The sequence below is a fragment of the Zootoca vivipara genome, chromosome 6 (assembly GCF_963506605.1).
Source record: "Zootoca vivipara chromosome 6, rZooViv1.1, whole genome shotgun sequence".
Classification (NCBI taxonomy): Eukaryota; Metazoa; Chordata; class Lepidosauria; order Squamata; family Lacertidae; genus Zootoca; species Zootoca vivipara.
The window spans coordinates 71,685,395-71,710,138 of NC_083281.1; the positions used below are offsets into that span (position 1 = coordinate 71,685,395).

A 24,744-nucleotide genomic window follows, 5' to 3' on the forward strand; every position below is an offset into this window, starting at 1 on the left:
GATCTGTTCTAAATTTCATTGATTTAATCTGAAGGAAATAATTTCTATGAACTATAGGGATTTTTGTGGTTGTTGATCTGTGATTCTACTGCTGTATTGAAAGAAATGTGGGAAGTGGACTTGGGGAAAACAATCCTTGAAGGGTCCTCAAAGGCCATGTGGGACAAAGACCCATAGAGGTCCATCTCAGCTAGGTCTGGGAATCTGCGGAAAGTGGCCCTGAGGTGGCCCTTGACTCCTCTTAAACTGGGGAACATGGGGACGCTTCCAAATCCAGAACCTTTTAGTGGGATTGCTGTTTGTTTGGGACCTTCTACCACACATGGTGCCTATTTCCAGATGTGAAGCCATTCAGACCAGAATTTTCCAAGAGATTTCTGGCATTGTCTCACATCATTCCATCCTCCCCTTAAATCTGCTCTGCAACCTATTCTCAGAGCAGCTGCAACTATTGGAAATACAGCCTGCATTTCATGTTTGAAGTTTAAAAGTATGATATTTTAGAGAAACGGATGCAACAGAATAAACTTGGTTGAGGAGTCTTCAGAGCGGATACCTTTATTGAATCTTGGTGGCTTCTCTTACAGTATGCTATCAAGGACAATAGCACCAGTCGCCCTTCCCAGGGGTAAGTTAGTGGAACAATGGATATGACTTGGCTTTGTACATTAAGCTATAGAAGTCAGAGGGTTCTGTGCACACAGATCTCTCTTGACATCTTCTATCCAGGCAAGCAAGTGGTATTATCGCAGTTGAAGTCCATGTTCTAGCCAGGCAAAAGCAATCCAGGTAAGGGGAGGAGGAGGGTTGGGGAGAGGTGTAGATGTGGGGGCAGAATGCTGAGAGCCAGAGAGGCCTGAGATTCCCTATGCCTGCTTTCCATGGTGAAGCAGCTGCTCCAACTTCACTGTTTTAATGTTGCACTAGCACCTTCTAAACCAAGCCTTCTGTTAGGTGTAGCAGAGCACTACAGGTGGGCTCTTGGGGTTATCATTCAAACATCAGTGCTAGGAAGTTCTCTGGGGGTTCAAAAGCAACCTTTTGCAATCCAAAGTGCTGAGACATGCAGAAGCAGGAAGGACATTCAAGTTTCTTGCCATCAGGTCTTCTCATGAGTCATCAGAAGGGCAAAATCATTAAGGCAGTCTTGTCTTGCACTGAAAGATAACAAAGGTGCCCTCAGGCACACAGACTTCTCCAGGAAGTTCAGCTGTGGTCATTAAAGAGAAAAAAGTTTTGTCTATGACTAAAGCCTTAGGGATTTAGGACATAGATCAATGATCAGATACTTTCCCAGCAAACTTGATTGATACAGTATGTGTTACATGTTGAATCATGGATGAACTAGACCTTGCCCTACAAACACTCAGTGACAAATACGTCAGTTTTCTAGGTGCCACAGGGCTTTGATTGCTTTCGATGTTGGCAGAATAACATTTGGAATGCAAGTATCTATTTTGTAAACGTACATTGCATGTATCTCTGCAACCCTGGAGATTTTTTAAAAAGTATTTCTGAATGCCTGCCTTCTAGAATGTTTATTTTTTATATAAAAACAACAACAAACCACACATACATCTAGCATTGTAATTAATCATTGGGGTGTTGTGGCTTTGGTTAGTTTAATCTGAGCTGCAAAGCAAGGGGTTCTCTTTGCTGCCTCCATTTAAGCAACTGACCGGCAGCAGCTCAGCCCATGGCTTCAGTCTGCGACTCTTTTCAAGTCCTATTAGGACATGGATTGGGCCTTCCATTGTGGCCAGTAGTTAAGAGAGGAGTTGAGTTGTGGGCCAGCAACATCTTGAATGCTGCAGGCTCCCCATTGCTTGCGAAGAGAAGCCAGGATCAAACCGGATAACTTCTGAACGCAGATCTCATGTGTGCTATTACTGAGCTGCAACTTTTTTGCTGCGGTGCTTCTGGGGCAATTTAGGAGCCCTCCTGGGGCCTCCCTGTGAACTCCTCACTGAAGTGTGGGTGCGCATACTAATCTCTCAAACAGTGGAGGTTGTAGGATGAAAATAATTTAATCACAGTTGTTGCGAAACATTACTGTAGTTCAAATACAAAGAGGCTGTATTTCCATAGCAATGCAATTTTATGGGGATGCAGATTCCCATATTCTACAGATATGAGTTACTGGAGCCTCAAATATAATGATTAGATTGCCATTGGTACGGTAGTTAGGACTTCTTGCAAAAGCAGGAAAAGTGGTGGCTGTGTTGGTGTTATTTGATTGTCTGAAGTATATGCCTTCTTTCTGGTGTTTCTTTTCCCACTTGTATATTTTTCTGCTTTCTGTCTACTTAGATGCCTTCATTTATTGTTCTCCAGTCTATATGTCCAGTTAATTATTTTAAATGGTTGGCCTGTTCCATTAGATTAAGGAAACCAAGAACATGAGTAATTAAGTGCAAGGGCTGTTCCTGCTAATGAAGTTAAAGTCTTACTTCCTAATCTATCAAAATCTTTATCACAATTTGTGAAACAGCTATGCTGCTCCTTTTTCACATAGTGGGGTTATGAAGATTTTAAACCCAAAGTATTATTTATTTAAGTAAGGATCTGGACACATAAGGCTAACCTGTAACTCTTAACACATCCTAGTGATCTTGGAAAGGCTTTGGAGAAGCAGCAGATCTGAGAATGAATTGTAGCACTAGGCAAAATAATAATAATAGCCAGGAGGGCTGTGTGACATTTCTTTTGCTTCTGTGTCCCTGTCTTGATATGGAGTGAAAATATGCAAGGGGGAAGTGGAGCAAGAATGCTTGAACAAAACTATTTCCCTATTATGCAAGAGGGGACACAGGAGAGTGGGTGAAAGAAGGGAATTTGACTTGGAGGAAGCATGTTCCCCTGTTTTCATACATTTCCACCACCACCTCACCCTGATCCTTTATTGGCTCTTGCAGCTTAAAGAAGAGGGAGTCTTAGCTCAGTGGCTGTGCACCTATTCCTTATGCTTAAGGTCCCAGGTTAGGAACAGGGGAAACTGCTTTAAACTGAGTCAGAGGAGCAGTCAATCTAGCTTGGTATTATCTACACTAAGTGGGAGCAGCTCTCCAGGGTTTCAGGCAGGGGTCTCACCCAACCATACCTGCAAAGCAGATGCTCTGCCAAATCTGGCATCTCCCTTTAAAAGGACCAGGCAACAGGCGATGGGAAATACCTCTGCCAGAGACCCTAGAGAGGTGCTATTAATCATGGAAGATGATATTGAGCTAGATTGAAGAACAGCAACTGTGCAACATTGTAAAATTAACACAATATATCCAAATATACCATACAGTTTTTCAACAATTTAGAAAGCAAAATGATATATTAAAAAAGTAGAAATGCAAGTATTATACTGTCTGTGTTGCTATATGTAATATAATGACATAATCGGAAGATTCGCTGCATGACTTGCTACACATATTTTATTAATGGACAGATTGATTCCACAGTGTTAATTCAGATATTGCACAACAACAAAAAACAATAGCAGCAGCTGCTATTTATGATTTTTCCTTTCACAGAAGGATCATTATGAAGCAAGTTGTTTTAAATCTGCATTCTAAACAAATGTCAACAGTCAATCAGAATTGAAACTGTATCATACTGTTCATATTCAAATGAAAAATAGGTTGTTCCTCAGCAGAATTCACCTGCAGGACTCATTCTTAAATAAAATCTTTTAAAATTTATATATTTACACCCTACCATGTATTAACACAAAAGCCTAAGAAGAATCATGAGTTAATACAAAGTTAGTGGTCCAGACTTTCCAAAAACTTTCCACTTGAATTTCAAATCAGCAGAAGCAATCTCAACTCCAGCACAACCCAAAGCAGGAGCTCAGATGGAGTTAGGATTTCATCCACTTAATCTGTATTGACCAAACATTGTAAGATCTACCCTGTAGACAATATTTCAGTCTAACACAACCGTGTTAGCAACCTGCAACTTTACAATGAACAGAAGTTATAGCAGCAATGAAACACAAAATTACGGGGTGGGGAAGAGATCACATTTACCAGCTGGCTGAGTTCCTAAGTCACTGATGAATCCCTACATTTCTCTTTAAGGCACTGTTAATTACACTGGAAGCACTTTGGAATATTACTCCAAATACAGTGGCACTATGGAAGCTGCAGCTTGGGGTAGGGGCTGTGACCTTCCAGATGTTGCGGCCTACTAACTGGTTCTGATGCTGGATTCCAACACAATCTGGAAGATCACTAGCTCTGCTGTAACTGAACTATACATTTTTACAATGGTGTGAGCTTGATTCAGGCCAAAAGCGATTTTTTTTATTGCCCCTCCCTATCTTTAACATCTGTAGCAATATATAACCCAGATAGTCTTAAAAAGCCACCACAAATTGCCATATTTACAGTTATTATTATTCGGCTTCACAGAGTTAAAGAACCTACGTACAGCATATCATGCAATTCTGAAATATTAGGACTGCTAAACCTTTTTGGTGAAAGGTATACTCATTGCCCTCTGCACATTACATAGCAGCACCATGGAAGATGCATTGCTGTGGGTCTATCCTGTGGTGGCGCTGTAATGTTGGACTCCAACCACATCTGGAGGGCCAGAGGTCCCCCACCACTGGTTTAAATTCATGTAACTTCATGGAAGGGAGGGCTATCAATGGTTGCTAGCCACAACAGATATGCTCTGCCCTCCACAGTTGGAGGCAGCAATGCTTCTGATTGCCAGTTGCTAGAAACCACAGGAGGGGAGAAGCCTCTTGTGTTTGAATCCTGCTTGCTGGTTTCCCACAAGCAACTGTGAGAACAGGATGCTGGACCAGATGGGCCATTGGCCTGATCCAGCAGGCTTTTATTCAGTTATGTTCATAACTGAGACCATCTCCCAAGTTTGAGGGGACCTTTGACAAAGTGTTCTCAGATGAGTCCCCCTCCTAAAGTGACAAGCCCTAGAAGTGGCTGGTGCACTCACTCTCATTGGCACTGGACTGCTGCCATTTTTGTTTCCCACAATGCTCTGAACCTTTGGGGCATTGTAGAGTGCAAATGGCAGCTCAGCAGCTGCCCTGAACTGACAGGAGCAGTGGTTTTAAATGGTGGCCCAGGGAAGGAAGGCAACAGCAGGGGCTACTGTGGCACAGGAATGCCAAGGGCACCAAGCCTGGGTGGAGTCAGTAATGTTGGTTCCTTGGGGCCTTTGAGAATTTCATGCAGCACTGCTGGTGAAGCCACAAAAAGCTGCTCCCTTAAGCCACAAAGGGCACCAAAGTGACTTGATGTTCTTCATCAGTGGGATGAGGAGTATTCAGTCGCTCTTTGTCAAGGCCTTGACACCATGCAAACCTTCAAAAAAGCAGTTTAAATTATGTTTGGCTCTTTCTGGGTGTGATATTTTTAATCCTTAATATTAACTTAAACAAGGGATGGGGGAACCTGCTGCACCCCTGGTATTTGGAGGCCCTCCAGCTGTTTCCACCAGCTTGGCCAGTGATTAGGGATTATGGTCAGAGATTATCTGGAGGGCCACAGGCTCCCACCACATCAGTCTCCTCTGTAATCTTTGCTGGACTTCAATGGCTCCAATGTACAGCGACAGGAGAGCTGCCCCTAACCCTGGCATTTTTGCAAGCAATTTTCCTTTGTCTGCCAGTCTAAAGGGTACATTCAATCAGCCTTTGTTTAAAATTGCTGTTCATCACCGGTATCATGTCATGAACTTGTCCCTGCTATATACAATGACATTTTTTAAAAAAATCCTTCATAAGTCTTTGAAGCATATACTGCATGCTATAAACAACTTTGTCTATAGTTTTGCAGCACAAATAATAACTAGGACAGAAACCCAGACAGGAATCTCACATGTAGTCTGGCAGCAACATACGTCATTTTCTTTTCAAGCGAAAGGACTCCCAAATCTCTCCTGATGACAATGCTGTGCTTCTCCAACAATGGCAGCGCAGGATCCTTAAAAACCATGTAGGGTGGGGCCAAATATGAGCTGGCAGTGCCATAACTCTGGGCTTACTCCAGATTCACAAAAGGGCCACATTTCAGATTTATGGCACATGCATTCAGGGAACCTTTCCAGCAAGAAGAAGCCTCTCTTTTCAAGTCCTAGTACAAGGAGCTGTCCGTACTCAGGAGTGTGAAAGGCGAGACAAGTTTCTTCTTGGTTGGGGTGCTTCCAGGCACAGCGGAAGGCAGGCAGAGTGTACTGGCTGCTTTTTTTCTGTTCTTCGTTCCCCAACTCAAAAAGGAAAGTTTAGGAGCCACCTTCTTGGTCTTATCTATTTTATCTTCTTCCATAGCCAAACAAATCAGAGAGTATGTTTTCTGCATTCCCGCAGAATAAGTTGCACTTTTGTTATGCTAGGAGGGAAAGAGCATTAAAAATATTAATAATCAGTCATCCACGATGCGTCAACATTTGGAAGACAACAAAGGGCATGCAGTGTGTGAACCATTTGCTGAGACAGACTTTGCCATTCTTCAGCATTAATTATATTCCATGATGGACACAGGCCAATCTAGACCACTGAACTTTGCTTGTTAGGTTTGGAAAGGCTCATACGGGGAAGCACGTTTTTGTAAGAAGGCAATTTGTCCAGGGCTGCCTGCTTTTGAAAAGGGCTGTATGCTTACCATTAAATCCCTGAAACATATACTTGGACAGATCATTAGCAGCAACTTTGGAAAAATAAAAATTTAATACTAGTCTAGTTAGCATGGAGACTGTGGAGAAAAGGTGAAATCCTTTCCCTAGTTCCTAGATTTAGAAAACATCCAAAACCAACACAAAGTCAACAGAATAGAAGAAAAAAAACTTTAGAGGGAAACAACCATAGCTCCTCGCCCAGACAGCATATTCAGTGGGCATGGAATGCTGTCAGGCATTTTTTTGTGGGAGAGCAAGAAGGAGAATGGAATGGAGTATCCTTAGAAAGGGAATGGCTGCCTAGTGCCTTGAACAAGAGCACTCCATGTGGCAACGTTTTGTTGTAGATTACCAGCTCATATTTGAGAGTTAACTCTTTACTTACCATAGACACTGTGTTATCTTGGCAGCTGATGACCTGGATCTCAATCTCCTGCCTGCTGACGTTTCTCAGTTTTTCCAAGACCTCACTCACTCCCAGCCATTTGCAATCCACGCCTTCAATGGAAACGACACAGTCTCCTTCTTTCAGACCTGCCAACTTAGGATCATTGGGTGCATCTTAGTATCAGCTGAGATTGGGCAGAAAGTAACACGGGCCCCTCTGGACATCCTTTTTATTGCGTATATCTTTGATGCTTCATGATGCTATCAGGAAAGCCATACACAATCCTATTTTCAATTCTGTTTGCGCATGCAAATCTTTTGGGGCTTCATTTCATTACAGATTCTGTAATTTCCTGATAAAATTCTGTGTCAAATATAACAAATTTTCTGGGTTTTTTGTTTGGTCCTCCAGACAGCAATAATGTGGTAGCATTGGAGAAGTATTGCAGAACTGCTGAAGCAGGTTAAGTCCACTACTACCGTAGTGCATCATTATTGTGTCAAAAAGATGTCGCAGAAGATACCAGAAGAAAAGCACCTGTCCAGAGGGGCCCCAGGTCACATCCTCTGGAAATATTTCCTCCTCTTCCCATATATGGCAAGCAGGATGTGAGTGGTCAGGTGCTGCCTAACCCAGAGAATGCTGCCTCTCACAGTGAAGGACAAGCATAATTAAAGTCACAGGTATGCAATCCTATGTACATGTAAACTGGGAAGGAAGCCCCGTTGAAGAGAGTAAACATGCCCAGGACCACACTGCTAAATCTGCACAAAAGAGACTGACCCTACCTTCTCTTCTGGGAGCAGGCATGGCTCAATGGGAAGAGCACATGCTTGGCATGCAGAAGAACTTTAGTTCAATCTCCAGCTAAAAGAATTCAAAGCAGTGGAGCCAGGAAGGGTATGCCCGAGATGCTGTATCCGGGGCAGGAAACACGTGACCCTCAACATCATCTTACTCTCTGAGCACTGCAGGCCCACTCTTGCACCACCAATCAGAGTGGGTAACAGTGGGCTGACTCATTCTAAAAGCAGCTTCGTAAGACCGTACGACTCGGGGATGCTATTTCTTCACATGGTTTCCTTTTTGAACACCTAGCCTTTTCTCTCCACCTGCTGCTCTTTCTCTTTCCATTTCTGACCCCCTTCCAAGGCTGTGTCCCAACTTCACCTTGTCCATACCTGACATAGAATCTGCCCCTATTGATCCACCCACTTCACAGGCCTGCTGTTGTGAGCAAGACCTCAAGGTACAGGAGAACAGATTTTTGATATTTTTTTTTGCCTCAGGCCTTCCTACCCCTGCTGTAAGGGGAAACCGAACAACTGTGCAAGAGAGGGAAGGTTCAGCTTTTGCTAATATTTAACTCTGAAAATTTCACTGAAATTAACGCGATACCCTCTACACCAAACGTGAAGCTTTCCCACAGAGCCCTGTAAAGCCAGTGGAAGGCAGCATAGGGAGAGTCCTACTTACTGATGCAGGGCAATCTGGATCCAGGCAGTAAACGTGCACTGGGGGGCCTCCTTTCAGGGTAAAGCCCAGACCCTCCGCTTCACACTGGAAACGGACAGTGCGAGGAGCAGTCCACCTCTGCTTCGCTGAAAAGACTGTCAGCGGACCCTGAAAGAGGAAGAGCAGTACGGTCCATTATCCTCGGTGATCTGCAAATGTTAATGTGAGGCATAGGAACTCTCCACTGCATGTGGGGTGGGGGCAATGGTGGGTGGTGCCCATTGAGACTGGTGGGCAGAAGGCAGGGAGCCCAACACTAGGTGGCGCCAGAGCCAACTCATTCTAGTCTTGCCAACAGCCTCCTCCTTGCTGCTGAGTTCTATGAGGGCAACACTGAGACTGAGGAGGAGAAAAGCTGGCAGGCAAGACCACCCCCTGGCCCTGTTAAGTCAAGTCAGAAGCAGGGCAGTCTCGAGCAGGTCGGGCGCCCTGGCGCTGAGGCGCAGAGATCGCTCCAGCGCCCTCGCAGCGCGCAGTATGGCTTCCGCGCGGCTTTGCCGCACAGCGCCCCACCTGCCAGCCCAGCACCCTGGCGCCCCGCACCACCGGGACTATACCTAGAGCCGGCCCTGGTCAGAAGGCAGGCAGGTGCAGGCTGGCTGAGGGTACACTGAAGCTGGTGGGGCATTGCTTCACTAGCCCCAGTGGAACAGCCTTCACTACACATGGTCACCCTCCCTCTTTTTCTCCCCTCTTTCATATTACCTAGAAATGTCCTTGCAATTTTTATGACATTTATGCCGCCCCGAGCTCTTTTGGGAGGATGGGCAGGATATATATTTAATAAATAAAATCTAAATAATCTTTTATTAGGCCTGGTACAGATGTATGGCCATTTGATCAATTAGGTCCAATGTTACGCATTCTCCCGACCGGTTTGCTAAACCATATAGTTAACATTAACAATAATGAATAAGCCATAGTTAAAGCTGTGGATGTACCAGTTCCCGGAAACTGAAAGTGGGGAGAGTGCTGTTGCGCTCAGGTCCTTATTTCAGGCTTTCCAAAGTTGGCCACTGTGAGAACCAAATGCTGGACCGGATGAGCCTTTGGCCAGATCCAGCAGGTTCTTTTATGTTTTTGAGAGGAAGGTGTACACAAGGCCAAGGGCAGCAGGAGAGGAGCGCTCAAGCCTGAGGGGTGTTCCTAATGTCTTAACAATAGGCACCAGGAAATGCTCTGTCTGCATCAGACTGTCAGTGAGTATCCAAGAGAAAAAGCAAATTTTACTTTTTACCCCTCTTAATCCAAGTGGTTCGTGGTGGTGTGCATGTAAACACAAATAGCTTAATCCACATTAATAACACACACAAATCTATAGTTCAGACTAAACAGACATGTACCTCAACCCACCTGACAGTCAACAGATCCTGACTAGGTCTGGCTAAGCTGGTATAAGCCTGACTTGGGACGAGGATGCGCCTCATCTGAACAGAAAGCTAATTCTGTATTCAGATCACAGAAGTACAGTCTCCATTGCTAGTCGCAAGGAGTTTAATGTATGCAATTTGAAAAGCTTCCCTTAATGAGCTCTATTAACTGCAGACTCGTAGTGAATTTCCCTTTAACGAGAAAAGGAATTTGCTTTCATTAGAAGCAAAATTACAGAGGGGCACCCGAGCAAACAGGAACAGGCAACGTTGCTTCATACATACCAGCCTCTCAAAGAAGTCTTTGACTTTGACCTTGGAGAACAGAGGAGCAACCGCTTCTATTTTATGGTCTGCCTTAGCTATAAGAAAACCAAACAAAACTTAGTATTATTATTTTTTTATCCCACATTTTTGGCAAGGAGTGCAGAGCAGCACACAAGGCCCCGATTAAGCCTCCCCCTTGTCAGGAAGACAGAACAGCTTCTGGACGTCGCTACAGGTCTTCATATACAAAATCAGCCAGGCACAGGAACAGTTTTTTCCCTTGTGCCAATAAATTGATAAATTTGTAGACGTGTAGCTGAAGGGGAGGTCAATTATGGGTGGGTTCCTTTCCTTATTTGTATTGTGAGTGGAACAGTGTGTGTATGTTTACATTGCAATGTAGCCGAAACAAATTCCAAGTATGTTGGAAAATGTACTTGGCCAACAATAAATTATTCTTATTCTTATTCTACAAGAAGCAAGGCTACCTGGGAGCTTGGGAGCTCCCTTCCACAGAAGGCTTGTTTCGTTCCCTTCCTCACAACGTTGAGGCATTTATTTATTATCTACAGTATTAGAGGTCACCCAATAACAAAGCCATTTATAATGAAGCTGAAAACAATGGCTTTTCCTATCATATTGTTGGGAATTATCCCTTTCTTTTAGTATTTTTTTTTGGTTGTTTTCAAAACAAGCTTGGGTTTCTTTTGATCAGTTTTTTTGAACTGAGATTGTGATAAAGTTTTTCTAAACCACCCTGGTGCCATTTATTTGAAAAGCAGTACAATACGTAAACTAACAAAATTAAGCGAGATGGGTAGCGGGTCGATATGCATTTTTTGGATGGTAGGTTGATTGTTGTTGTAAGTTTGATGTGGATTTTCAATTTTGTTGTTCTGCATGGGACAATGACAATAAAGAGGTATCGTATCGTATCAAAATTAGTATGCCAACAACTTCCCCCTCCCCCTGCTTAGTGGGTCCTGGGCTGACACAAGATTTGGACAATGCCCTTCTCAGCCAGTAGTTCAAGAGCTAAAGCTCCTGCTTGCTGCTGCTGCTGCTGCTGCTGATTTAAATCCTGCCTTTTTCCGTGACAGGGATTTCAGATAAAATAGAAACAGTATATGGAAGGGATTCGGTTCTGGGGCACCCCAGACTATAAAGGACTTACGGAGGATATCTGGAGCCTGCAGCAAACTCGAAAAGTCATCTTCATGCTCCTGCTGTGAATATTTGAGAAGGGACCGCTTGTGGGCAACTGACAGGATTTCCTGGAGCACCTCAATATTCCGGAGCTTTTTGCACAAGCCACAAACCTTCAAGGCTTCTTCATGATGAGCAATGGCTCTCCGCAGGTGGGCCTTTGCTGGGAAAAGCAAAAATACAGGACCATAACACAAGGGTTAGCTCCGAAAATATTTCTCCCCGCTGCCCGCCACTTCATGTTCCGTAAATGTCAATGTAGATTGGCCCCATCACAACCAGAAGCCTAGCTGTTGTGGTCAAACACCCAACTCCCAGAATCCTTAGCAAAACTGAACAAGCTTTGCAGAAGACATTTCAAAGACCGGCATGCAATCGTAAGGATTGTTTCAGTGAGGGCAGGAACATGGCATCTTCTGAAATTTAAATGCCTGACTTGCCACAGCAAAGCAGGTACACACACACACAGACATGCCTGGATTCACTCTTGCCACCTGTATGGAACAGCAAAAGTGTTTGAGGCACTGTGCAAGAGCCAGATATGGGAGTCCTGTGTGCATATGGGGCTTGAGAGCTTAGCCATCTCAGATGCTCCCGTCACAGGAGCATTTGCAACAGAGGAGCCCCTTTTAAATCATTACTTCCTATGGAAATAGGTTACCTGCTACGGTATCTTCAGGCAAGGGTAAGGGTAAGGCATAACACATGGCATCCTATCACTATCTCACCTGAAAACATCTAACATCTACTGCTCTTTCTTCAGCCTGCAGATATACGGTTATGAATGCTGTCCAATTTTTTATTTATTTAATTTTTGCATCTACATCCCACCTTTCCTTCAAAAGGTTAGAAATCAATTAAATTCCAGGCAAATTCTTCTTTGTGCTCCTAGGTGGGGAACGCTGCCCCTGGGGCATCTCAGTGCTTGGGGAAATGGGGGACACAGGTAACATTCCCTTTTGTGACTCACAAGCGGACATGAGGATCTGGCTAGCATAATCGGGTTCCTCTTCTGTCCCTCCACACCTTCAGTCATCAACCTCCCCACCGAAGGCCATGTGGACAAGTCTTACTGAGAATGGGTGGGGTGGCTGTATCAAATTGCACCAGTTTGGGGAGGCATGGGAAGGTGGCTGGAGCAAAGAGCAGAATCTGCCTGCATGTCTGGCTGTTCAGTCCCTGATTTTTGGTTCTAAACCAGGGTTAGTGAAAGCCCTGGTTTGAGGCAATGTCTGGACTGAGCCAAGATAAGGGAGTTTGCCCTCACCAAGTTGTTTCCGCTGAACTCGGTCCCGCAAAACGGCCAAGGGGGTCAGACCTTCCGGCATGTGGTCATACAGCTGGGAAAAAGCCTTTTCCTGTTGATCTTCATCATCATTCTGGTGCACTGGAATGGTGTAAACAAATGCACATGAAAGAGAGGATAAATACAGGTTTAATTTCATTTCCGTCTGGTGGAGATGCCTCAAGGTCTGCTAAGTGAAGGTGTGGCCTGAAAACATGAACAACAATCTCTAAAACCTGTTTAAGTTGACTACTCTTTACATTATTTTGGATTCTTCATAGGCTTGTTTTGCTGACAGATGGCTGAATGTCATGGCATGCTCACCAAGGCTACTTTACTCAGAATGTCTAAAAAAAAGCACACCTTTCGTCTTCAAACCTGTTTGCAAACATCACCAGCTAATTGCAGAATAACAAGGAAATAGAGGGCAGCGGAACTTGAGTGCAATTTTATTGTTTAGTTTAAGATTTACTGCCATATGTAGCAGATTTTTAGATCAAGTATGGAGAATGTTCCCAGCCAGAGGGCCACATTCCCCCTTGTCCAAAGGTCCAGGGGCCACATACCAGCTGGCGTATGGCGAGGATCAAACACACAAAGTTTACAGAGCACCATTTTTTGAAATTAGACAGAGGAGAAGAAATGACAGAGCACAAAAGGATAATTTCTCTGGCATAAGGTGCATATTAAGATATACAAATAATATACTCTTCTTAAGCTGGACCATTAGGGTATCTTTTTACTCACCCTATATAAATTGGTAGGTGGTACCAGTGAATCATCACCAGCCAAGCTTAGCAACTGGCAGGTTTTTTTTAGTGATGTAATTTGCATACATGATATAATAATAGTTGCCTCCTCCTCAAGACTGCATGCGCTGGCTAAGTAATTCCTCCCATTTCTTTCATCAAGCTGTCCAAAACTGCATCAAGCAAGCATCTGGTTGGCCACCATGAGAACAGGATGCTGCACTTGATGAACCATTGGCCTGATCCAACAGGCTAGTGTTATGCTCTTAAGTTCATAAACAGACAAGGAAACCAATTGTCAAGATGGGGAATGCCAAAGTTATTAAGAGGCTGTGTCCATGTTTTTGGGGGGGCGGGGGGGGGTGTTGTTGTTTTCTGGACAAGGGTGATATGATCCTCAGACAACAACTCGACTCCATCCCTACCACACACACATGAATGCAGTTTGGAAGAATTAAAAAGAGGCTTTTATTTTGCTGATCAAAATATCCTACATTTCACCCATGAAGAAACAGGGACATTATTGCATTCAAATGCCTGCTGTAACCAAGTATAAGCACCTGTAACTAATTTTATTTTATTCATTTATTCGTACATAAATACATGAATTTATTTCTCATCCAAATGCATAAGCATCATTAAGGTTAGCTTCCAGCAATTAAAAACGCAATCATAATAGCAAACGGATTCTTACTACAAAATGCGAGAGAGGCCCAGCATGCTGTGCTTCAAAGCTACTGATTCCCTGGTGAGGCAAAAGCCCAGGCATCCCCAAACTTCGGCCCTCCAGATGTTTTGGCCTACAACTCCCATGATCCCTAGCTAACAGGACCAGTGGTTGGGGAAGATGGGAATTGTAGTCCAAAACATCTGGAGGGCCGAAGTTTGGGGATGCCTGCAAAAGCCTAATGAAACAAAAAGGACTTTCACTAGCCAGCAGAAGATCATCAAATAAGCTTTGCGGGACAAGGTGTACCACAATATTGGCACAGTCACTGAGAAGCCCCCACCCCCTCTGTCTCTCTCCCCTTCCCAACAACCATGTCTCTGCCTTTGGTGGGAGACAAAGTAGAGCTTCCTCCTTGATCAGGGAAACCATATTTTGTGCAGTGTGTCATAAAGAGACTAGTCTTCCCCACCCTTGTGACTTCCTGGTGTTTTTGACTACCACTCCCATCAGCCCCAGCCAGCATGGCCAGGGGTGATGTCAACTGTAGTCCAAAAGAACTGGGGGGCATCAGGCGCAGGAATGCTGGCTTAAGAGTGTCCAAGACGTCTGCTGGGCTACCTCATAAGAACATAAGAGCGTGCTAGATCAAGAAAATGGCCCATCTAGTGCAACATCCTGTTCCCACAGAGGCTAAACAGTTACCTGTGGGAAACCAGCAAGCAGGATTCGAGCACAAGAGGAACATTCTCTTCTCCTGTGGTTTTCAACAACTGGTATTCAGAAGCATTGCTACCTCCAACTGTGGAGGCAGAGAACAGTCATCATGGCTAGCAGCCATCAATAGCCTTCTCCTCCTCCATTAATTTGTTTAATCCTCTTTTAAAGCCATCCAAGTTGGTGGCCATCACTGCCTCATATAGGAGCAAGTTCCATAGTTTAACACACACACACAAGTCTAACACCCGTTCCTCCCATGTTTCTTGGCTTGCGCCATTTGCTGAAACAAAGCACTCTGGGTAGGTAAAGAAGCGAATGAATACAAAACCTGACTTACGTTGGTGGTCACTCAAAATTGTTGCAACAAAATAATGTGCCAACGCTCTGAAATGGTCCGACTTGACTTGAGCCAGTTTTGACCAGGAATAAGGGATGTTCTCCTTGACTGGTGCTTGACTCATTGCTGTGTTAACAAGCATGTATGTTTCTCCAACCTGAAAACAAAAGCACAGTCTGTGGGTAATGCCAACCATTTGCGGATAGTCAATAGAGTGTGCACACCTAGGAGGATTTGTAGGCTGGAAAGGTAGAAATTAGGAAGGATTCAAAACAAAAACTGTGAACCATTAGTGTTTTCTCCGCATGCACTCACCACGTGAGTGTGGAAGCTGAATGGCTGAAGCAAGAAGGCTAACTTTAAATGAAACAGGAAAAGAAACAGTCTATGGCCTTCTCACTGGATGAAATCTGCTGTGGACCCTGAGAAGCACAAGCAGAGTTACACTCAAGCTTTCTTGCCCTTTCCTTCCTGATGAGGTTTGGAGGATCCTCAAGAGCAATGTGTGATGTTGTGTGCATGTACAGCAGGAAATCCATGGGAATTGGTTAGTGCACCCCACCCCCTGGCCTAAGCATAAATCCCTTCAGCTACTGCAGGAGCATCTCTGGATGTTGCCTGTTGGGACCAGGGAAGTCCCACCCAGGAATGCCTTAAGATCCAGGATGGCTTGGGAGTAACAGCCACTGTGGTACTATACAATCCACTATTCTTTCTCAGAGTCAAAACTTTGCCTCTTGTCCTGCCTTCTTAAAACACCAGGTTTTGCACAGGAAACGGCTTCATACCAAGTCCATCTGCCATGACAAATAACACCTCTTCAGGGTCTCTGTCAGAGGTCTTGCCCATTGCCTGTTGCCTGATCTTTTAATTTGGGGGGGGGGGGCGGGAAGAACCCCATGCCTGAGTGGAGTTGAAATGTGGCCCTCTGGGGCACTTTATCTAGCCTCTGGGGTTCTCCTTTGGTTACGCCCCCTTCACCAGCCCTGCTCTGCGCCTTCCTCAAGTGCTTTTTCTTGGCTGGAACGCATCCTGCAACTACAATAACGCCTTTGTTTGCCTTAGATGAAGGATGGACGTGTGTGTCTCTCTGTGTGTAGAAACCTCTGACTTTTGCAAAGCCTGTAATGTAGACAACCATACAAAGGAAAAAGTCACACCCCTTGTTCCACCCACTTTGGCCTCTGGCCCCAACCACCACTGACATGTGGCCCCCAGAAGGTTACCCAGGAGAGAATAAGGCACTGAAGTAGAGGACAGAACCAGATATCTTCTCCATGCAAAGCATGTGCTCTGTTACTGAACCTTGAACCCACACTATCCACATTCTTTCATTACCAGCCAGGGAGTTTTACCCCCTCCCCTTTTAAGTAAATAGTAGAAAGTTATTTGTTTTCTAATGAATGTAAAATTTCACATTCTTAGTGTAATCTGGATTTTCTTGACTATGAAAGGGCACTGTCTGAGTCCTTCATTCTGTGGAAAATACTGTGTAGAAACTGTACATTTAAAGCACATAAGCACCTTCCATCCCTTCAAACAATTCTGGGCACTGCAGTTTCCCTCTCACAGAATTTCAATTCCCCAGCAACCCTTCACAAACTACAGTCCCCAGAATTCTTTGTGGGAAAGAAAGTGCTTTGAATGTGCTTCAGTAATCTACCTGCTATAATGGGGGCTGCATAATTGGTAGGCAAATCTTTCAGTTGCCTTAATGAGAAGAACTGTTGGCAGATGGCTAATTTAATAAACATGCACTTGTTTCTGAATAGCTAGATTAAAATCTGGGTTTAGGTCCTGCTTGCAACCATGCCACTGGCACTTAGCATTCATAGCTGCCAAGTTTTCGCTTTTCTCGCGAGGAAGCCTATTCAGCATAAGGGAAAATCCCTGTAAAAAAGGGATAACTTGGCAGCTATGAGCATTTGCAAGCCAAAGTCTGCAGAGGCAGCATTAAGTCACGTGCTCCATGACCTTCATTGGCCGCTGCGAACTGAGGCACTTTATTTGCTCACCAGGTTATGCAGTTTGGACATCAAATCCAATTTCTCTCAGGCGCAATTCATGCATTTCCTGGAAACCTTCCTCTGCCCTTTTGGAATTCTGAGGAGGAGCCTTCTTTTTCTGAGAATCCTAAGGTAGGCAGGGTGAGATTCACAGCTGGAATGTGCATGCTCAACTCCCTCCATACCCCACTCTTTTAAAAGTTTGGCTGGCAGTAGAACAATTGTTTGCAAGTCAATTCCAGCAGTGGGAGAAATGGGAAGCAGGACCCATTCCACCAGCACCGATGGACCCCATCAGACTCTTCCTGTCCTTGAACTGTCCCCATTCCAATTCCATTTCATTATAAGAAATACTATAAAACTTTTAAAAATTGTGCCTGAGCTTGCCTTTTCCTCTTCCCTCCCCATTTCCTCTTCCTTCTGCATCACATCTTTTTTACATTGCAAGCCTGTGGGGAAGAACTGCCTTGTTTTTAATTGACTGTATGTAAGTTGCTCTGAGAGTAACTTTCCAGGAGAGGGGCTGTCTGCTTTGCATGCAGGAGGTTCCAGTTTGGTTCCAGGCAGATCCAGATAGGGGACATTCCCAGCCCTATCTGCAACCCTGGAAAGCTGCTGCCAGCCGGTGTGGACAATACTGAGTTAGATGGACCAATGTGATGACTCTATGTGTGTTCCTGTTTCCATTTTTTAAAAAAAGGTTTTCCATTCATATTGACATAAGATTATATGAAAGTTCTACAGTTATGATTCTACGATGGCTAGTTCAGATATGCCATAGTCAAATAATAAAAACATGCCTACATGAACAGGACCTTCACCTTGTCACTTACCTTTGCCACTTCCTGGGCCATTTTCACAAGCGTGAAAAATTCGTTTTGTATTCCAGGAAGGCAAATCTGCTCAAAGTCACATTCCTGAGCCTGAGCCAACATCATCTTGACCAGCACACTCAGCATGGCAGGGCTCATGTCGTAACTTGGGGTGTGAGTAAAAGTCTCTTTTAGGTAATTTAAAACTCCTGAAATGGGGAGGGGAGGGAACAAAAAAATGTTAGTAGTGATACAATGTTTATAAGATATCATGATTACTGGCTAACAAAATATAGAGTTTAAATTAAAGCTGTAACAGCAGCTACTTCGGCTGTGTGTGTGGTGGACACACTAAAGTATTCAGGTGTGGGGAACCTTTGGCCCGCCAACTGTTGCTTAACTACAACTCCTAGAGGCCCCAGCAAGCATGACCAATGGCCAGGGGTGATAGGAGTTGTAGTTCAGCAACAACTGGAGGGCCAAAAAGTTTCCCATACCTGCATTAGATAGCCAAGAACTCAGTATGCATTTTCTGAAGCAGGCCAGACTTTTCTCTCCAACACAGGTATTCAACAAGTGGGTGGGGCTGCTTTTGCCCTTGCAGTTCTGAAATTAAACTGCATGGGCACAAGGTCCAGAACAGCACGTGGATGTCCAGTGGCCCATTGGCACTGACCTGGAGCCCTGAGTGGCTCTTGGCAATCTACTGATTACTCAAAGGTTCAGGAAAGGGCAACAAAATGATCAAAAGGGTGGAGTGACTCCCTTATGAGGAAAGGTTACAGCATTTGGGGCTTTCTAGTTTAGAGAAAAGGCGAGTTAAGAGGCGACATGATAGGAGTTTATAAAATTATGCATGGAGTGAAGAAAGTGGATAGAAAAAAAAGTTTTCTCCCTCTCTCATGACACTAGAACTTGTGGACATCCCATGAAGCTGAATGTTGGAAGATTCAGGACAGATAAAAAAATGACTTCTTCATGCAGTGCACAGTTCAACTAAGGAACTTGTTCCCATAGGAGCTGGTGATGGCCACTGACGTGTAGGTGGGTTCTCACAAGGTAAGACACAGTGATAACAGCAAGAACCTTTATTTAACTAACAGAACTGGACAACAGGGGCAAAGCAACTGCTTGTATACATTTCTGAAGGCCTGGACCACTCCCAATGTGATTGGCTGTCTAAACTTCCAATCTGTGAATCATGACTAAGAGTTTAAGGGCCAATGGCTGAGGTCCAAATCCTGGAATGTTCTGTGATTGGATATCATATATCGAATCAGAACACAGGAGCTCAGAATAGTTAGTCTAGACTCAAGCTCAGGCAAACACAGACCACCACTAAATACATAACGGCCACCAACTTAGATGGCTTTAATTTTATTATTATTAAAGATCATTGGACGACAGAGGACAAGATGGTTGGACAGTGTTCTCGAAACTACCAACATGAGTTTGACCAAACTGCGGGAGGCAGTGCAAGACAGGAGTGCCTGGCGTGCTATGGTCCATGGGGTCACGAAGAGTTGGACACGACTAAACAACTAAACAACAACAACAATCATTAGCCAAATTCAATGCCTACTAGCCATCATGGCTATGCTCCAACTCCAGAGACAGAGGTAGCAATGCTTTGGAATCCCAGTTGCCGGAAGCCACAGGAGGGGAAGCAGCTCTTGTGCTCAGGTCCTGCTTACAGGCTTCCCATGGGGGCCAATGTGAGAACAGGTGGTTGGATTAGAAGAGCCACTGACCTGTTCCAGCAGGCGATTCTTATGTTCTTAGAGCACCACACATAGTTCTATGCACACCTCTTTTTGGCCCAATTCACTCTTTACTTGCTCCACCCCTAGCATCATATATGACATCAGTTGGGCAGGTGGGTGAGTCTTGGCCAAAACTGCCTCAAAGGCCAAATGCGGAGGCCTGGTGGACCTAATTAGGCTCATGGGCTGGAGGCATAGCTGCCAAGTTTTCCCTTTTCTCGCGAGGAAGCCTATTCAGCATAAGGGAAAATCCCTTAAAAAAATGGATAACTTGGCAGCTATGGCTGGAGGTTCCCCACCACAGAGTTAGACTGTGTGCACACTATATGTTTAAAACACCTTTCCCTCAAATAATTATGGGCACTGTAGTTTGTTACAGGTTTCTGTAACTCTGTGAGTGCCCAGAATTATTTAAAGATGCTTCGAGTGTGCTTTAAAGGTACAGTATGCACAAAGCCCCAAGAGTGCAGGACTACTACCAAGGAGACCCAGGTTCCAATCTTACTCTGCCACGCATCTTGCTGTGTGATTTTGGGCCAATCACCCACTCTCACTCTGGCCTACCTTACAGGGTTGTTGTGAGGATAAAAGAGTGGCAGTGAAGAGGAACACCGCAAGTGCTACCTGAGTTCCTTGGAGGAAATGTGGGATAAAAACAATTGACAGTAACACTGAAATGGCATGGCAGTTAGGAGAGGGGCGAAAAAGAGCAGAGACATTTGAGGGTCTGAGGAGGAAGAGAAATCCCTGAGTGACTGAGCCAGGCCACTCCCTCGAGCAGAGTCTGGAGCCGAGCCAGAGCTCTGCCATAGCAGCAAGCGAGCCAAAATGAAGTTAGACGACAAACTATCCTTTTGGAAAATTAAAACAAACATTTACTGTAGTATAAGTACTAAAGTAATACTTGCATGCTGGTGCTGAAATCTAATCTCAAAAATGCACCTTACCCAACCAGTTCGTCAAGTTTCAGAAGCAAGTTTTTAATTGCCCAATAGGACAGAGAATGGAGCATTGCATTATTTGGTTCTGTGAATTCCCCCATCCCCCACTCAAGGGGGTTACTGACATTATGGTGGAGCTTTTGTTAGTTTTAAATTTCCTGCTTCCATTGTCATATGAAAAGCAGTCTTGGGTGGGGCAATCTTTTATTAAATGCTCCATTTATAATACGTTTTGCCTTAAAAGCAGCTGTAATAGATTCTGGAAGCAAAGGTTCTTCTCAACTTCTCACAGAAATAGCTGTCAGATTTAGATTTTAAAAATGCCAAACCCTCAATTTCTTAACAGATCCACGGACTAAAGTCCACAGCAGCTTGTCTTGGTTTAGTTCATCTTTACATCATAAGAACTTCAGCCGTGACCTTTTTTTTTTCCTTCCGTCTCTTAAGTACATATATGTATGCACAGGGTTGTGTTTATAGACGAAAGCCATAGCAACAATCTTCCCTCTGTCCACAAAGAACTACGTGTACGGTTATGAATGATAACGCATTGTGCACAATGCTATGTGGTCACGCCCCACAGGTACAATGAAAAGCATTTTGCTGGAAAGGCACATCTTTGAAGCAGACAGATTTAGGCTGGGTGCCCATCTCAGAATAATCTCAGCTGGGTCTGTGTGTAGTTTGATTGTATTCAAGGGTCTGGGAGGCAGAATCCTGCTCCGGGGGGCGCAGATTCTGTGCCGAGTACAAATTATGCAAAATAGACAAGTGGGGCCTGCAACAAAATGTTGCAGTGTGTAGCTTGCAGGTGCTGTTCAGAAATTAGGCCATTCCAATTCATTCCATTCCTCCCATTGCCAGCCAGCCAGCATTCCGTGACCACAGATAACACTTAGTCCTTGTTGGGTTGTACTTAGAGGTGTCGGTCACACACATACACACACCCCAAAAAAACCCACAACTTTTTTGGACTTCTGAAAATCTTGGCTTTCTCCCAAGTCTTCTGACATTTCCCTCTCATGAACAGATGGTACAATTTTGGAAAATTGTCCTGCCAGGCTTAGCTAGGCCTTGGGAGGAAGGGCTACCAACCCCTTTGGGTCTTTTTTCTTCCACCATGTGAACCCAAACAGTACAGATGTCTAAGCTGGATGCTTGAAGCTTAGACCACGTGGCTTTAGCAAGCCATCTTTGTATTTCTATACAAGTAATATAGAAAGTCTTATCATTGTGTAAGTTAAACTGTCTGTCTTTTCTTGCTGCTGTATGTAAAAGCACATGAATCTGACCTTTGGATAATTTGTAAGTAAACCATTTTTAACTTACCAAATGTATGGTCTCTATATCTATGCTAAGAGAAGTGGGTAACTTTGGAAGCAACTTACAAGGGAATATTTTAATGGTCCAACAGCCTACGTATATTTCCACACTTATTTTGCTGCATGTTTTATGATTTTAAAATCTCTGCTGGGACTCTCTCACCAAAGAGTACTTGTCCCAAACCTGGATCTGGGCATCCAGGGGATTCTCCTTGTATTTCTCCATATTCTATTTTTTCCTTTAACTAAACCAAATTAAAACCAGGAAAAATAAACCTTAGGGCACAGAAAATGCCCTCAGTCTCCTGTGACCACCACTGCAAGGAAATACAAACCAAGGTATGTGCCGAGACCCCTGAACGTCTCACCCGTCAGAGATTGGTGTGCACAATATAGGATGCCATTGCACTTAGGGTGGGGATAATTTAAAGTGTGGATCATTGGAGACACAGGAAGCTACCTTACCCCAAATCAGACCCTTGGCCTCTCCAGCTCAGTACTGCAGTGACTGGCAGCAGCTCCCTATGGTTTTAGCCAAGAGACTTTCCCAGCCCTACCTGAAGATGCTGCCAGGGACTGAACCTAGGACCTTCTGCATGCAAAACAAGTGCTCTGCCACCAAGTTACAGGCAGCCCTTCCTTTGGAGTATAAGCTGCAATAAATTATATACCAGCCAGTGCAATGCCTACGTTAGGGAAGGAGAGGAGAAAGACCACATTATGAGACTAAAAAAAAGCTGTTAATAATGGACCACAGTCTCTAAGGCCTTGAAACTACAGCTCATTAATTGTTAACCATAATATTCACTTTGGGTTGCATCCAAAGTTAGAAAGGAAACCCACGAAAATGGCTGAGCATAACTAACACTGTCACTTCATTTCAATGGGTCTACTCCGGAATAAAATTTAGGCTGCATACACACCACACGTTTAAAACACGCACATGCACACACAGAGAGAAAGAGAGAGAGACAGAGAGAGACAGACAGACAGACAGACAAAATACCGGTACTGGGAATTGTAGTTTACCCCTCACAGAGCTATGATTCCTAGGGTTTGGGGGGGGCAGGGGTTATCAATATATGCTGTGTATGTAGCTAAATCGGATACAACCCTTAGTCTCAACTAAATGAGTTACTTGGGCAGTTTTATATTTAACTACAGTGGAACCTCGGTTTATGAACACCTCGGTTTATGAATTTTCGGTTTATGAACGCCGCGGACCCATCTGGAACGGATTAATTCACTTTCCATTACTTTTAATGGGAAAGTTCGCTTCAGTTTATGAACGCTTCAGTTTATGAACAGACTTCCGGAACCAATTACACCCATGTTTCAGTTTATGAACGCTTCAGTTTAAGTACTTCACGGACCCGTCTGGAACGGATTAATCCACTTTCCATTACTTTCAATGGAAAAGTTCGCTTCAGTTTATGAACGGTTACTCCGCGGATCGTCTGGAACGGATTAATCCATTTTCCATTACTTTCAATGGGAAAGTTCGCTTCAGTTTATGAATGCTTCAGTTTATGAACAGACTTCCGGAACCAATTGTGTTCATAAACCGAGGTACCACTGTAGTCTCATTCAGCCCGTTAAGAAAACGGGCGCTAGAGGTGCGACGGGGCCGCGGCCTTCCCTCCCTTTCTGCGCTCGGCCACGGGGCGCGCCGGGAACGCAATTAAACAAAGCGCTCTCCCGTCGTGTCCCGCGGCCGAGCGCAGAGAGGGAGGGAAGGCCGCGGCCCCGCCGCTCCTCCCACGGGCCAGGTAGGGTTGTCAGGAGGAGGAGGAGGCGGACCCGAGGCCGCCATCTTGGTCCGCCGCCGCAGGGGAACGGAGGGCAGAGGGTTGAGGGGGGGAGAGAGTGCGCACGTGTGTACGTCCCACCTCTTCGTCCAGACCCTGTGTCCGTGGGGCACATGCGCATTAGCGCGGACACAGGGACACAGGGACTGGACGCAGAGACACAGGGACTTTATTATATAGGATGGGACTAAACTTGAAAAGTGAATATTTTAATTATTATTGTTTTAAGCGTGTGCCCCTCTCATGCTAAAAACCTGTTTAATCCTGGGTCTCTTTTGAGGGCAAATACATTGCAATTAAATGAAGGCTGTGTACACACTACATCTTTAGGTACATTTGAAGCACATTCTTTCCCTCAAAGAATTCTGGGCACTGTCATTGGTAAAGGACTGCTGAGAATTGTAGCTCTGGGAGGATGAACTACAGTGCCCAGAAATCTCTACGGGAAAGAACACGCTTTGGATGTGCCTGACAGGTACAGTGTGCACACACAAGCTCATGTGAAACGTGTAAGGCTCTATGCATGCAAAAGAGAAGCAACTGGATCAAGCCACTATCCCAAGGTGTTTGGAGAACCAACATACAACTCTTCCCTACCTGCTGCATTCTGAAAAGCCTCAATGGCCTTTTGAAGCCCAGCCTGCGTCTGCTGATGGCACCTTGTGCCAATCTGGGTGTAGAGAGCTCCGATGTTGAACAGAACACTAGCTTTTTCCAGCAACAGGTTCTTCTGGCAGACAGGAACACCAGTGAAAGAGTCATACCTTCAGCAAAAACAGAAACAAAACCGAATATGTATGTAATTAAGAAGGGTGGTGTGGTGGTGGTGAGGGGATTAGGACAAAGAACAATTTTAAGACCCACTCCCAACCCTCTTAGCTACAGTTAAGCATCTGACAAGCATTACATTTGCACCAGCTCATTGATGGGCTCTTTTTTACTTTAACTA

The 24,744-nt window shown here is 44.6% G+C and overlaps 1 protein-coding gene across 1 annotated transcript in view; it reads right to left on the reverse strand.

The window, feature by feature from the left end:
- Positions 1-3,404: 3,404 nt before the first annotated feature.
- RHPN2 (rhophilin Rho GTPase binding protein 2) overlaps positions 3,405-24,744 on the reverse strand; it is a 43,881-nt gene continuing 22,541 nt past the window's right edge. Inside the window, exons 7-15 of the mRNA XM_035117952.2 lie at positions 24,393-24,559; positions 17,983-18,170; positions 15,144-15,300; positions 12,653-12,772; positions 11,354-11,548; positions 10,198-10,274; positions 8,504-8,650; positions 7,025-7,180; positions 3,405-6,353 (exon numbers count right to left, since the gene is read on the reverse strand). Coding sequence (XP_034973843.1) covers positions 6,099-6,353; positions 7,025-7,180; positions 8,504-8,650; positions 10,198-10,274; positions 11,354-11,548; positions 12,653-12,772; positions 15,144-15,300; positions 17,983-18,170; positions 24,393-24,559 — 1,462 coding nt within the window. The 3' untranslated portion in view covers positions 3,405-6,098. The remainder of the gene's footprint in view (positions 6,354-7,024; positions 7,181-8,503; positions 8,651-10,197; positions 10,275-11,353; positions 11,549-12,652; positions 12,773-15,143; positions 15,301-17,982; positions 18,171-24,392; positions 24,560-24,744) is intronic.